The following is a 14,341-nucleotide window of genomic DNA, read 5'->3' as shown; positions in this document are numbered from 1 at the left end:
GAACCTAGCCTCCGAAGTTTCTTAAAACTGGCTTACTGAGAAGCCAAAGGAATGGAGGTCAGAGAGAGAGAGAGAAGAGTCCTAACCGAAGAATGGCGACCACATGGTTCACATGTATCCAGCAGGCAGTGGGAGGGCTACCCTGGATGACCGCTGATGTCCTCCCTCCTTGATTGGTTCTGATGGGTAGAATCCGACACAGAATATTTCCCCCGGGACCGGAACCCGCAGTTTACAATACAAATAAACGCCAACCCGCCAACCGGCAACCGGTGCCAGCGTTGTATTGGTTCTGATGGGGGGAATGTCATTGTTCCATTGATCCTCGACCAGCTGAGAAACTTCATTTTATTACCACTTATGGAAGACCAAAGCTGCTTTTATTTGATAGGCTTCGCTCCAGATGCGGTTGTTTTGTATTGGATGATATAGGAGGGGTGGGGTGGGAGTATGTGTGTGTGTGTGTGTGTGTGTGTGTGTGTGTGTGTGCGGTGGTGGTGGGGGGGGGCTGGCGGAGGTACACCCCAGTGTGCGCCGTGTGTTGACGGTGGCTGCGGGCGGGTTGGCGTCGTCGTGGCGATATGCTGAGGCGCCAGTTGGGTGTGAACGGAACGCTTTGAGAAGATTTATCAGCGCTGTTACTTGGTGTATCCACGACATCAGGAATGCCAGAGCAGTCGTTGTGTGTTTCACTGCAGCTCCAAGCGCCGTGACCTTATCTTGTCTCCCTCCTCTGAACTCTACCATCACATCTCATTCATCAAGCCCGTTTGTCTCTCTCCCTCCCTCTGCGCTCTCCCGTCGTCTCGCAGTGTGTCTTTGCAGCTTGTCCTGAGACCTCCTGTCTCCTCCAAACTCATATGTCTTCTAATCTCTTGAGCTGTCTGCTCTGAACAACATCTCTCTCTCTCTCTCTCTCTCTCTCTCTCTCTCTCTCTCTCTCTCTCTCTCTCTCTCTGTCTTTGAAGAGAATGTTACTAATGGGAGACATATGATTTTTTTGTTGTTGTTTGATCGTCTGTGTCCAAATTATGACATGGTCCCCGATCATATTTCCAGATCTCAACTCCCTGCTGCTCGGACACAGATTCTTTCATGAACTGGACTCCATCAGCGAGCTGGACTTCTTCAGCCCACTGCCGGAGCCGTCTGCCTCAGGTAGCGCCAGCTATCCCCCCTGGAATTTGTAATGAATGTTTATCTTAGTTATATCACCCACACACACACACACACACACACCAGGTGCATACCGTACATTAATTCAATTTCCTTCGCCAATTTCCTTCGCCAGTCTATCTTTCTCCTTTCTATTCTGAACAGGATGTTAGTTGATTGGCATGAGTCACCCAGAGCCACATCAGGGTCAGGGTCAATTCAGTCTCAATGCAGTAAAGTCAGTGAAGGAATAGGCCACATAGAAGAGCAACAGGCTGTTTTCATGAATTATCTAGATTTCTGAGTAATGAATTGAAACTGAACTGATCCCAACCCTCCCCCCTGCCCCCTCCCCCTCCCCCTCCCCCCTGCCCCCTCCCCTTCCCCCTCCCCCTCCCCCCACCCCCCTCCCTGTCCCCGTCCCCCACAGAGGTGTCCCTGATGACATGGTGGTTCACTTCCTGTGGTGCCAGCGGCCCGCGGGGCCCCACCCAGGCCCAGTGTGACTCCGCCTACCGCCTCACCAACGTCAGCATCACCGTGGGGAAGGAAGGGCCCCTTAAAGGTGTCCAGACCTGGAGGGTCCCCGCTACCAACAGATACATGTGGGTTAAAGGGTTAATACAGTGTTAATACAGTGCTATTACATGTCGGTATAGGGGTTGATACCATGTAGTTACATAATGTGGGTGATAATGTTTTTTCAGTGTTGTTATATTGTTATATAATGGATGTATGGTTTCAAAGGTCATTTTATCATTACACAAAGCGGAACCGTTCCTCTTTCCATGCATTACAAGAGCCCGTCCTCCCATTGCTACCTCCACCCGCTTCCCCTGGTTGAAACATTTCCCATGCAGCCTAAGACCTGAGTGATAGTCTATATGAGGATGCTCCTTACAGCCCCCTGCTCACATAGCTGCTAGGCCTGTTCAATAGAACCATGTCACTGGAGGGTTGAGATTGATTTCCACAGCACAAAGGTTAAGAAGGGAGAGTTTAACACCAGCTCAATCCCTGACTGATTGCGGCTTGCCTGTGTGTGTGTGTGTGCATTTTGTGTGTGTGTGTGTGTTCTGTGTGCGTGTTTGTGTGTGTGTGTGTGTGTGTGTGTGTGTTTGTCTGTGTGTGTGTGTGTGCTCGTCTTCGTCCATGTGTGAATTAGAGCCTCGGCGGAGAGTGAGAATCATGACTCTCTGGCTGGAGGCGTAGATTAGTAGGTCTGTGTGCTCTCCTCCCTTGCTAATCTGGCCCCTGCAGAGACGAGCCTTTGAACCTTCTGATTAGATCTGTTAGCCAGTCATGGGACCTCTTTAAAGTGATCTCCATAGCACTGGTAATCAAGGGTCCAGGGAGGAGTTAGGAGGTTGGGGTGCTTCTCACTCTATTCTTAATTAACACCAGACAGCTATGTATTATCGGTTCTCAATCTAGGTTTTATAGTCATGAGTGTTGAAGCATGAGTGTTGGATTACCCATGATGCCACTGCAATACTCCAAGCACCAAATATCGGTCGTCAGTCGACTCATCTGTGCTCCTGCCTGCTCCTGTCTGAATGTGGCGGCCTGTCCTCATCGCTGTGTGTTTCCCTGTGTGTCCTCATCCCTGTGTGTTTCCCTGTGTGTCCTCATCCCTGTGTGTTTCCCTGTGTGTCCTCATCCCTGTGTGTCCTCATCCCTGTGTGTCCTCATCCCTGTGTGTTTCCCTGTGTGTCCTCATCCCTGTGTGTTTCCCTGTGTGTCCTCATCCCTGTGTGTTTCCCTGTGTGTTTCCCTGTGTGTCCTCATCCCTGTGTGTCCTCATCCCTGTGTGTCCTCATCCCTGTGTGTTTCCCTGTGTGTCCTCATCCCTGTGTGTTTCCCTGTGTGTCCTCATCCCTGTGTGTTTCCCTGTGTGTCCTCATCCCTGTGTGTTTCCCTGTGTGTCCTCATCGCCGTGTGTCCTCATCCCTCTGTCTCCTCATCGCCGTGTGTTTCCCTGTGTCTCCTCATCCCTGTGTGTTTCCCTGTGTGTCCTCATCCCTGTGTGTTTCCCTGTGTCTCCTCATCGCCGTGTGTTTCCCTGTGTCTCCTCATCCCTGTGTGTCCTCATCCCTGTGTGTCCTCATCCCTGTGTGTCCTCATCCCTGTGTCTCCTCATCCCTGTGTCTCCTCATCCCTATGTCTCCTCATCGCCGTGTGTTTCCCTGTGTGGCCCTCAGGATCTCGGCCTACGGAGCAGCCGGAGGGAAAGGAGCCAAGAACCACAACAAACGCTCCCACGGCGTCTTCATCTCCGCCATCTTCCCTCTGGAGAAGGGAGACATCCTCTACATACTAGTGGGGCACCAGGGGGAGGACGCATGTCCTGGGGTGAGTATGGGGGAGAGGGGTACTACTATAGTAGGGTACTAGGGGTGAGTATGGGGGAGAGGGGTACTACTATAGTAGGGTACTAGGGGTGAGAATGAAAATATCAAGCTTGCATCTTGACTAACGGTTTTCTGTGTTCATCTCTCTTGCTCTCTCTCTCTCTCTCTCTCTCTCTCTCTCTCTCTCTCTCTCTCTCTCTCTCTCTCCTCTCCCTCTCCCTCTCCCTCTCCCTCTCCCTCCTTTTCTTGCTCTTTCTCTCCCCCTCTCTCCCCTCCTCCCTCCTTCCCCCTCTCCCTTTGTCATGTGTAGAGGAATCCCCTAACCCAGAAGATCTGCCTGGGGGAGTCATCAGTGATAGAGGACGGCCTCACGGGAGAGGCCGGGGGCGGAGGCGGTGGTGGAGGCGCCACCTATATTTACAGGGTAAGAAGAGGGACACACCCTGGTTCTGGGTCTACAAGCGAGGCATCAGGGTTGCTCACATCAGGAGGATGAATTGATCAAATTTAAATCAGATTTCTGCATCTGCATCATCGTAAAAGGGACACGGCATCCTCTAATTCATCCTCCTGAATTTACTGAACTGAGATTGAATTGCTCCCCCAACCCTGATTCCTAGCTAAGCTAAACTGAACTGAAACTGGTTTGACCTCCACCCTGGTGAGAATCACTTCAGTCTGTGTGTGCCCTCTCTGCTCTGTACACTAAGTCAGCCCATCCCGACCCTGACTGATGAAATGAAAGCTGTCATAATGCCCTCTATCTGAAACAGATACAGTTCCAGTCTGTATTAACTGATAAGCATCAAAGAATGTTCGAGGCATTCGAAGAATGATTTACCACATTCTCAGAAGCCAATCCGCATCATAAATGCGAGTTCAGTTTTGCATCCTGGGAAGGTCAGATGTGGAGTAAACAAGGTTTGAATCGCGTGACTTACAGAGAAACGAGGAATCCATGTCAGATGGAGAATGTCAGATGGAGAATACATTTGGAAACCTAGCAGTGAACTGATCTCTCTCCATTCTGAGATCTGTCCCAGCGGCCTTCAAAATAGCCAGAGTCAAGCCCCTCCTCAAGAAACCTACCCTTGACCCTTCATCTGTCCACAATTACAGACCTGTGTCCCTTCTCTCCTTCCCCTCCAAAACCCTTGAACGCGCGGCATCTAAACAACTGACTGACTATCTCCGGAAGATGGATCACTTAGACCCCCACCAATCCGGCTTCAAGGCTGGGCACTCCACTGAGACTGCACTCCTTGCTGTCACAGAAGCCCTCCACTCTGCCCAAGCTTCCTCCCTCTCCTCTGTTCTCATTCTCCTTGACCTGTCTGCTGCCTTCGACACAGTCAATCACCAGATCCTTCTCTCCATCCTCTCAGAACTGGGCATCTCTGGCACCGCACACTCCTGGTTTTCTTCCTACCTGACGGGCCGCTCCTACCAGGTGACCTGGAGAGAATCACTGTCTTCTCCACGAACCCTCTCCACTGGGGTACCCAGGGTTCTGTCCTAGGGCCCCTACTTTTCTCTCTCTACACCAAGTCTCTTGGCTCGGTAATCTCTTCACACGGGCTCTCCTACCACAGCTACGCAGACGACACTCAACTCTTCCTGTCCTTCCCCCCGTCTGATGTACACGTGGCAACCCGTATCTCTGCATGTCTCGCTGACATTTCAACTTGGATGGCTGACCACCATCTCAAGCTCAATCTTAACAAGACCGAGCTCCTCTTCATCCCCGAGAAAGCCTGCCCTCTCCAAGACTTCTCTATCACAGTGGAGAACTCTACTGTAACCCCCTCCCTGACAGCCAAGAATCTTGGAGTGATCCTGGATAACCGACTATCCTGTGCGGAGAACATTGCAGCAACGGCTCGCTCCTGCAGATTCTTCCTCTACAACATCAGAAGGATACGACCATTCCTTACCAGAGAGGCAGCGCAACTCTTGACCCAGGCACTGGTCATCTCCCGCCTGGATTACTGCAACGTACTCCTGGCTGGTCTCCCCGCCTACGCCATTAGACCTCTGCAGCTCATCCAGAACGCTGCTGCACGTTTGGTATTCAACCTCCATAAATACTCTCATGTCACCCCTCTCCTTCGCACCCTGCACTGGCTCCCGGTAGCAGCTCGCGTCCGATTCAAGACCCTGGTGCTTGCATATCAGGCAGCTAAAGGGACAGCCCCTGCCTACCTAAAGGAAATGGTAACCCCCTAAACTCCAGCCCGCTCACTCCGCTCCTCCACCTCGGCTGGCCGACTGGCCCCACCACCTCTGCACAGCAGTCGTGCTGCCCGATCACGTCTCTTCACAACTCTGGCTCCCCGCTGGTGGAATGAGCTCCCAACGGCTGTCAGAACGGCAGAGTCACTACCCATCTTCCGTCGTAGACTGAAGACCCACCTCTTCAGGTTACACCTTAACTGCTCCTCCTGAGACATCTTCTGCCCCTCAGCACTGCGTCTCCTAAAGACGTCCGCTTTCCCCTCTACTGTGTCCCTAAGAACTTCTATCGCCCCCTCTGTACTGCTTCTCTGTTCCTCCAGTATAAAAAATAATAAAAAAAAGGTTTTAGAAAAAGGTGGTAGAAGAAGGTTTCTCCTTCTATCAGTGGCCCCGAGCCTGAGCTCGATTACTCTTCCTGCCACGAATGGTGGACTGATGATTCACATGCTTAGCATTCAAATGTATTGATTGTAAGTCAGTTGGAATAAGGCGTCTGCTAAATGCCAAAAATGTAAATGTAAATGTAAAAATGAACGAATAACGTTAGCTTTGATCCCCCTTGGCAGTTCTGTCCAACATCTGAATACATTTGTATTTGAGTGTCTGCCCTGTGCTGTCAGATGGACAATGTATAAATAAAGTTGTTTTTGAACATCTGCGCTGTCAGATGGACAATGTATAAATAAAGTTGTTTTTGAACTCCTGCGCTGTCAGATGGACAATGTGTAAATAAAGTTGTTTTTGAACCCCTGTGCTGTCAAATGGACAATGTATAAATAAAGTTGTTTTTGAACCCCTGTGCTGGCAGATGGAGAATGGGGTGGCGGTGCCCCTGCTGGTGGCGGCGGGGGGCGGGGGGAAGGCCTACCTGGAGGATCCTGAGAGCAGCATGGACCAGATCCCTCTGGAGCAGTACGAGAACGACACCGTCGCCGCCTGCTCTAACGGCCTGACGGGAGCTGCAGGTGGGGTCATCTAACACTAGCCCCCTACCCTCACCCTAACCCTAGTACTAACCCTCACCCTAGTACTAAACCTAACCCTAACCCTAACCCTAACCCTAGTACTAACCTTAACCCTAGTACTAACCTTAACCCTAGTACTAACCTTAACCCTAGTACTAACCCTAACCCTAACTCTAGTACTAACCCTAACCTTAACCCTAGTACTAACCCTAACCTTAACCCTAGTACTAACCCTAACCCTAACTCTAGTACTAACCCTAACCTTAACCCTAGTACTAACCCTAACCTTAACCCTAGTACTAACCCTAACCTTAACCCTAGTACTAACCCTAACCTTAACCCTAGTACTAACCCTAACCCTGGTACTAACCCTAACCCTAGTACTAACCCTAACCTTAACCCTAGTACTAACCCTAACCCTGGTACTAACCCTAACCTTAACCCTAGTAAGAATCCTAACACTAACCGTAACCCTAACCCCCCCCACCGCCACACACACACACACACACACACACACACACACACACACACACACACACACACACACACACACACACTGAGCCCCCTCCCACCTCTCCCCACCTCTCCCCTCTAATACCCCTTCCACCACCCCACTGAGCTCCTGAACGTGCTTATCTGATCCTGGAGACACATGGCTTTCATTTCTCTGAGAACAAAAGGCACTTAGTTGAGTTTCCTCTATACAGAATGGGTTAAAGAGAGGCCTTCATTAGCTGCCCTCATTGGAGATATAGATGTGGAGTCTGGTCTGCAGACTGGGCAGAGCATAATATTGCTTAGAGCAGCCTCAGATCTTTAACATTTTTTTTTTTTTTTATGTTTTCTGAGTGGGGCAGTCTCACTCATATGTTTTATTATTTTTTATTATTTATTTTTATTGACAGTTTCAGTGAAGATTTAGACAGGAAGGATGGGTGAGAGAGAGAGGAGGGATGACATGCAGGATATGTCCCCGGCCGGAATCGAACCGGGGACCCTGCGGTTACATGGTCAGCGCTTAACCCGCTACACCACCTAAGCGCCCCATCTTTAACATTAGAGGCTAGGCTCATTGTAATGGATGGAATGGAAGGAGGAATGGTATCAAACATGCGGTGGAGCATTCCCAGCAAGTCCTCCTCTGTGATTGATAGGAGGTTCTTAATGTAGAGATTCTTTCAACATCTTAGGCAAACATGCATCAAACTGTTTAGACAGTAATGTATCTGTGTGTGTGTGTGTGTGTGTGTGTGTGTGTATGTGTGTGTTCTCCAGGGGGAGGTGGAGGCTGGAAGGACACTTCCAGGGAGGACACGTCCAGCCACCCGTGGGCAGGGAAGTCTCTCCTGGAGGGGGCTGAGGGGGGGTCTTCCTGCCCCCAGGCCTTATCCAAGCTGGCCTGGGCCACCTTCGGGGGGTTCGGAGGTGGAGGAGGGGCCTGCACTGCTGGGGGAGGAGGAGGAGGATACAGGGGTAAGCTAGCAGAAACACATACCAATATGTCCTATTTAAAAGTGGCTCAATGTCATGCTGGTAGGATACAGTAAGCTCTCATTACGAGAAACACAGGAGAGTATGCTTTGGCCTCTATGACATCATATACTGTCATAGTAAACACCTGGTTATAATTCACAGTCCTCCTTTGTAGTCTGTTTTGTTGGCTTACCAATAGCTCTGATGAATCTATGAACATGACAGGGTGTTGCTTTAGGATTCCCATTCACCCAATGGAAGGTTGGTGGAGGTAGAGGACAGGCTCAGTGTAAAACACGGAGCGTAACGAGGAATGGTATCAAACATGTGTGCCTCCACTGCGTTATCCCAAGGGACAGGGTCAGGCTGATGACATTCCCTGCTTCTCTGCCTCTGTGTAGTTAGTACTGTACTGACCCGGTGTAAGGCCCGTTAGCAGCTCCGCCAAGGGCGTTAACTGGTGTTGTAGCTAGCGCGGCCGGTTTGTAACCGGAAGGTCGTGAGTTCGATACCCACTGAGGGCAAGCTGCTCTACCCCGCCGTTCGCTACAGTATGTTACTGTGGGAACAGACACCTTGTATTAACCAGGGGAGGCTGGTGGAGGTAGAAATCGGAGGACAGGCTCATTGTAATGCATGGGATGTAGAGGTGGAGCCATACTGTTCCTCATCCCGTTCCATGCATAACAAGGAGTCTGTCCTCCGATTTCTACCTCCACCAGCCTCCCTGAATCATGAGAGACACTGGAGTCTCACAATAGCAGGACGATCCAGGCAAAACATGTCACACACAATTCTTAGGGGACATGTTTATTCATTTGGAATGCTAATGCTAATGTGTGTTTTAGGCAATACCACACTTACGTTATCAATTGTGTCATCCGAATGATAGGTGGTGACGCCGCGCTCGTTGATGACATCACAGCGGACGGGAAGGATGGTATCTCCTTTGTTCACCCAATGGGGGAGATTTTTCTTCAGCCACTGGCAGGTGAGGAATGTTCCATTTCTTCCATTTTGGAAGAAAGGCAGTAGATTTGAAGTTGCCGCAGCCAGTAACACAGAGGACTGTGTGTGTGTGTGTGTGTGTGTGTGTGTGTTTCTGTGTGTGTGTTTGTGTGTGTGTGTCTCTCTGCCTGCTGACTCAGTCAGACAGAGGGAGGGAGCCCCATTGGCTGTAAGATACCAGTTAACTAATTCAGGGCCTCACAGAAGTCGTTAGTGTTGGCGCCATGGTGTCTTTTTTTTTTACTGGTGTGGAAGAACACAGACACACACACACACACGCACATGCACACACGAACACACACACAGACACACACAGACACACACACAAACACACACACACACACACACACACACACAGACACATACACACACAAACACACACACACACACAAACACAGACAGACACAGGGCACTGATGTGCAAGACAAGCAGCTCTTCCCCAGCACGACAATGTCATTTGGCGCTAAAGCATGTGCTGTCACTGCTCAGAGAATACAAAGCAAGTCTCTGTTGAGACAGACAGGATGAGACTCAAACCTCCTGATCTGCCCTACAGATCTACTCTCACCCCATGGTTATGCAAAAACAAAAACATGATAAGGTTTAGGTAATGACTGCCTGTGAGCTTCTGTTTTATAAATGCCATGCTTTATTCATGTACATCATCCATATATAACCAGGTCAGCAACAATTGGCTTTGTCAATTTGTGTGTGTATACCTATTGTTTCATATTGAAATTAAACAATTGAGATGCAATTGAAGTGCATGCAGTCTTTCAGCTTTAATTCAAGGGGTTTAACAAAAATATTGTATGAAACGTTTAGGAATTGCAACCATTTTTATACCCAGTCCCCTATTTTCAGGGGCTCAAATGTAATTGGACAAATTAACAAAATCATAAAATGTTTAATACTTTGGCGAGAATCCATGGACATCATCAAATGCTGGGTTTCCTCCTTAATGATGCTTTGCCAGGCCTTTACTGCAGCTGTCTTCAGTTGCTGTTAGTTTGTGGCTTTAGTTTTGTTCAGGTTGCTCGTTCAGGTTGAGATCAGGTGAATGACTCGGCCAATGCAGAATATTCCTTAAAAAACTCCTGGGTTGCTTACACGGTATGTTTTGGATTATTGTCCATCTGTACTGTGAAGCGCCGTCCAATAAACTTTGTTGAATTTGGCTGAAATTTCAGCTGACAGTATATCTCTAAACACTTCAGAATTAATCTGTCTGCTTCTGTCTTCTTTCATCAATAAACACTATAAAATCACACTGCCTCCACCGTGATTCACAGATGATGTGGTATGCTTTGGATCATGAGCCATTGGTATGCGTTGGATCATGAGCCGGATCATGAGCGCTGTTTTTTTTTATAATGTTTTTTGGCAAAGTCTAATCTGGCCTTTCTTTTCTTGAGGCTTAGGAATGGTTTGGGGGCCGCTGCTGTGCGCTGGTTGGCAAACTGGAGGTAGTCGCTCTATGAGTAGAGGGCTGCAAGGGAATTTTCCTGGATGCACAGTGTACAGGATCTTTGCCCTTGCCTCCTTGTGTGTTTTGTCATCATGAAGTTTTAAATGTCCATCTTAGTTGTTGCTTTATCTTCTTTGTTCTCTGTGAAGCGCATTGGGTTACATTTTGTGAGAAATGTGCTATATACAGTAAATATAAATTGATGCCATCACATTGCCTCCACCGTGATTTATAGATGATGTGTTATGCTTTGGATCATGAGCCGTTCCAAGCCTTCTCCATACTTTCCCCCCCCCATCATTCTGGTACAGGTTGATCTTAGTTTCATCCAAAGAATGTCCAAAGAATTCTGTTCCAGAACTGGGCTGTTTTTTTTATAATGTTTTTTGGCAAAGTCTAATCTGGCCTTTCTTTTCTTGAGGCTTAGGAATGGTTTGGGGGCCGCTGCTGTGAGCTGGTAGGCAAACTGGAGGTAGTCGCTCTCTGAGTAGAGGGCTGCAAGGGAATTTTCCTGGATGCACAGTGTACAGGAGTTTTGCCCTTACTTGCTTGCGTGTTCTGCCATCATGTGGTTTTAATGTCCATCTTAGTTGTTGCTTTATCTTCTTTGTTCTCTGTAAAGCACATTGGGTCACATTTTGTGAGAAATGCGCTATATAAATATAACTTGATTTGATTTGATTTTGTTTGCAACTTGTGGTGAACCCTCTGTGTTTGCTCTCCTGAAGTGTTCTCTTTATGGTAGACTTGCCTGATATGCCTACCTCTTTACTGGGTGTTGTGAAGGGGTTTTCCTTTACCTTTTCCCTTATGTAAAGGATCCTGTGATCATCCACCACTGTTGTCTTCCATGGACGTCCAGACCTTTTTGTGGTGCGGAGCTCACCAGTGCGTTCTATTTTTCTCAGAATGTACCAAACTTTTGGTGATTTGGCCACTCCTAATGTTCCCACTACCTCTCTGATGGATTTTAGTTTGCAGCCTAAGTATGGCCTGTTTCACAGAGCATGTTGTGCGTTCACACTTCACAGCAACAGCTTCCAAATGCAAATGCCACACTTGGAATCAACTCAGACCTTTTCCCTGCTTGATTGATAAAACATAATAATGAAGCAGTAGCCCATACAGGTCCATGAAACAGCTTTTGAGTCAATTGTCCAATTGCTTTCGGTTCCTTGAAAAAGAGGGAGCTACATATTAAGAGCTGTAATTCCTAAACCCTTCCTCCAATTTGGATGTACCCTCAAATTAAAGCTGAGAGTCTGCACTTTAAGCCCATATTCATTATATAACTGTAACTTGAATATGTTTTGGTAAACAGCTAAAATTACAAAAATGTGTGTGTGTGTGTGTGTGTGTGTGTGTGTGTGTGTGTGTGTGCGTGTGTGTGTGTGTGTGTGTGTGTGTGTGTGTGTGTGTGTGTGTGTGTGTGCTTGTGTGTGTGCATGCGTGTGTGCGTGTGTGTGTGTGTGTGTGTGTGTGTGCTTGTGTGTGGTGTCCTCTCCAGCCATGGAGAGCCATGGAGAGTGTGAGATCAAGGTGCAGCTGAACTGCAGCCACTGTCAGACTCAGAGCTGTAAACGAGATGAAGACACCAGACTCATCCTCTGTCTGTGTCACAATGAGGAGGTGCTGGCCAGTGACAACGCCACCTGCACAGGTAAATATTCTAGGCCTATGCCTGGAGCTAACCTGCACAGGTAAATAGTCTAGGCCTATGCCTGGAGCTAACCTGCACAGGTAAATAGTCTAGGCCTATGCCTGGAGCTAACCTGCACAGGTAACTGCCCCAGGGGAAGTTGGCCACGGTAGAAATGGGAGGACAGGCTCATTGTAATGCATGGAATGAAATGAGGAATGCTATCAAACCACTCCTCATTTGGTTTAATGCATTACAATGAGCCTGTCCTCCCATTTCTACCTCCACCAGCCTACCCTGCAGCACAGGTAACTACAGTACACTTGTAACATATCTGTAACTAATGTCTGAATTACAAGTCTCAGCAACAACATTACTGCTTGAAACACAGAAAACACCATAATGTCATTAATGTGTCTGGGGGTCATACATATACTAACAAGCTGTGGGTCCGCCACAGTGTTATGATCATGACTTAGATAGCAGGCTTATCTTGCAATTATACCCTCATGAAATATTTATGATAAATAAAATGGACTGACTTATATAGCGCCTTATTCCAAAGCGCTTTACAATGGCCTCTCATCCATCCATTCACACACACACACACACACACACACACACACACATTCACACACCAATGGCGGCAAGCTACCATGCAAGGCGCCAGTCTGCTCATTGGGAGCTATTTGGGGTTCAGTGTCTTGCCCAAGGACACTTCGATATGTGGCCAGCCGGGGCTCGAACCGCCGATCTGCCAACCTTGCGATCATGAGACACCGGCTCTACCTCCTGAGCCAGAGCCTCCCCTATTTCTAATATTTCTAATATTTATTGATTTATTTCTAATATTTCTAATATTTATTCATTGATTTAATGATTTGTGAATGAATTTGTAGCAATTACTGTACATTGTCTACATTGGTTTTGGTTATAGCTCACAGTTCTCCATTCTTCTCTCACCTGACCTTTCACCTTTCACCTTTGACCCCTCCAGTGGCACCACAGGGCCCCGCCCCAGAGAGCCAGCTGTCCCTGTCGTTGATCCTGGCCGTGGTGGCGTCCACCGTGGTGACGGGCATCGTGCTGACCTGCGCCAGCCTCACCCTCAGTAAGAGACTCCTCCAGTTCTGTGTGGACTCTGTGCCCTCTACCTTCCACCGCCTGTAGGGGGCAGTCACATCCTCTCTGTGTCCACTCTGTGTCCACTCTGTCCATCTAGTGAGCTCCTCGTACGCAAAGGTTACTACTGCATATCTGACCTGCCAGTGAGCCTTTCAGGTCCACAGATAATGGATTCAACTGACGGTGAAACCTCATGGTGACAAAGAATACTGTGTTCTATTTTCATGATGAGCGAGTTGAATTGTCTTGTCATTGTGTGCCTTAGTGAGCTTTGTGTCTGAAGCCATGTCATCTAACTGTCACTATGAGAAGAGACAGGAAGGCATTTTAAGCTTTGGCATTTGAAATAAACAGGGTTTTTTTACGTTTTCTATTTTAGAAACAAATGTTAGTTTGGATGATGGGCAATTATGAATGTCATTGTCATGTACTGCGTGTCTTCCAAAAAATAAGCCTGTTAAAAGCCGGGAAGGTGTTTAATTATAGAGTGAGAGACAGAACATTTATGTACAGAAGCACCGAAAATTGTTTGGTAGAATATAAAATATGTATTTTTTTTTTTTTTTTATCATTGACAAAAAACTGGTTTGTCTTGCCAGCCCCTGGGCATTATTTCTATATGGAGCCTGTGAGATGCTAGACAATATCGACACTATACACAGTGTAGGAGTGGTTTAAGGGACTCTAGTGTGACAATATCCACCTTTCACTCTGCACTTTATTTCAAAGACAAAACTCTTCATCTTTTTTGTCAGAGTGAAGGGGTCAGTTGGTGGTCTGCCTCATAGTGACTTGATGGTGCCAGCCAAGTGTGTGAAGAATAGAGTTGAATTTATGCTTCAGAAAGGCACATTGACTGACACATTTCCACCACTTGTGTCGCCAGTTTATATTCGTATGGGATTATTTTAACTGAAGGTGA

At 47.9% G+C, this 14,341-nt stretch overlaps 1 protein-coding gene across 1 annotated transcript in view; it reads left to right on the top strand.

Annotated features, from left to right (window-relative positions):
• ltk (leukocyte receptor tyrosine kinase) overlaps positions 1-14,341 on the top strand; it is a gene marked incomplete at both ends in the record, with an annotated part of 80,938 nt that overhangs the window by 52,458 nt on the left and 14,139 nt on the right. The window contains 9 exons of the mRNA XM_080523473.1: positions 1,060-1,158; positions 1,586-1,760; positions 3,357-3,507; positions 3,817-3,930; positions 6,550-6,706; positions 7,982-8,179; positions 9,072-9,170; positions 12,163-12,315; positions 13,292-13,405. Of these exons, the coding sequence (XP_080379599.1) occupies positions 1,060-1,158; positions 1,586-1,760; positions 3,357-3,507; positions 3,817-3,930; positions 6,550-6,706; positions 7,982-8,179; positions 9,072-9,170; positions 12,163-12,315; positions 13,292-13,405 (1,260 nt within the window). The remainder of the gene's footprint in view (positions 1-1,059; positions 1,159-1,585; positions 1,761-3,356; positions 3,508-3,816; positions 3,931-6,549; positions 6,707-7,981; positions 8,180-9,071; positions 9,171-12,162; positions 12,316-13,291; positions 13,406-14,341) is intronic.

Source organism: Nansenia antarctica, assembly GCF_963989245.1.
Source record: "Nansenia antarctica genome assembly, chromosome: 1".
NCBI lineage: Eukaryota > Metazoa > Chordata > Actinopteri > Argentiniformes > Microstomatidae > Nansenia > Nansenia antarctica.
Note: the sequence above shows the minus strand (reverse complement) of the source record. Positions and strands in the feature narration are given on the sequence as shown.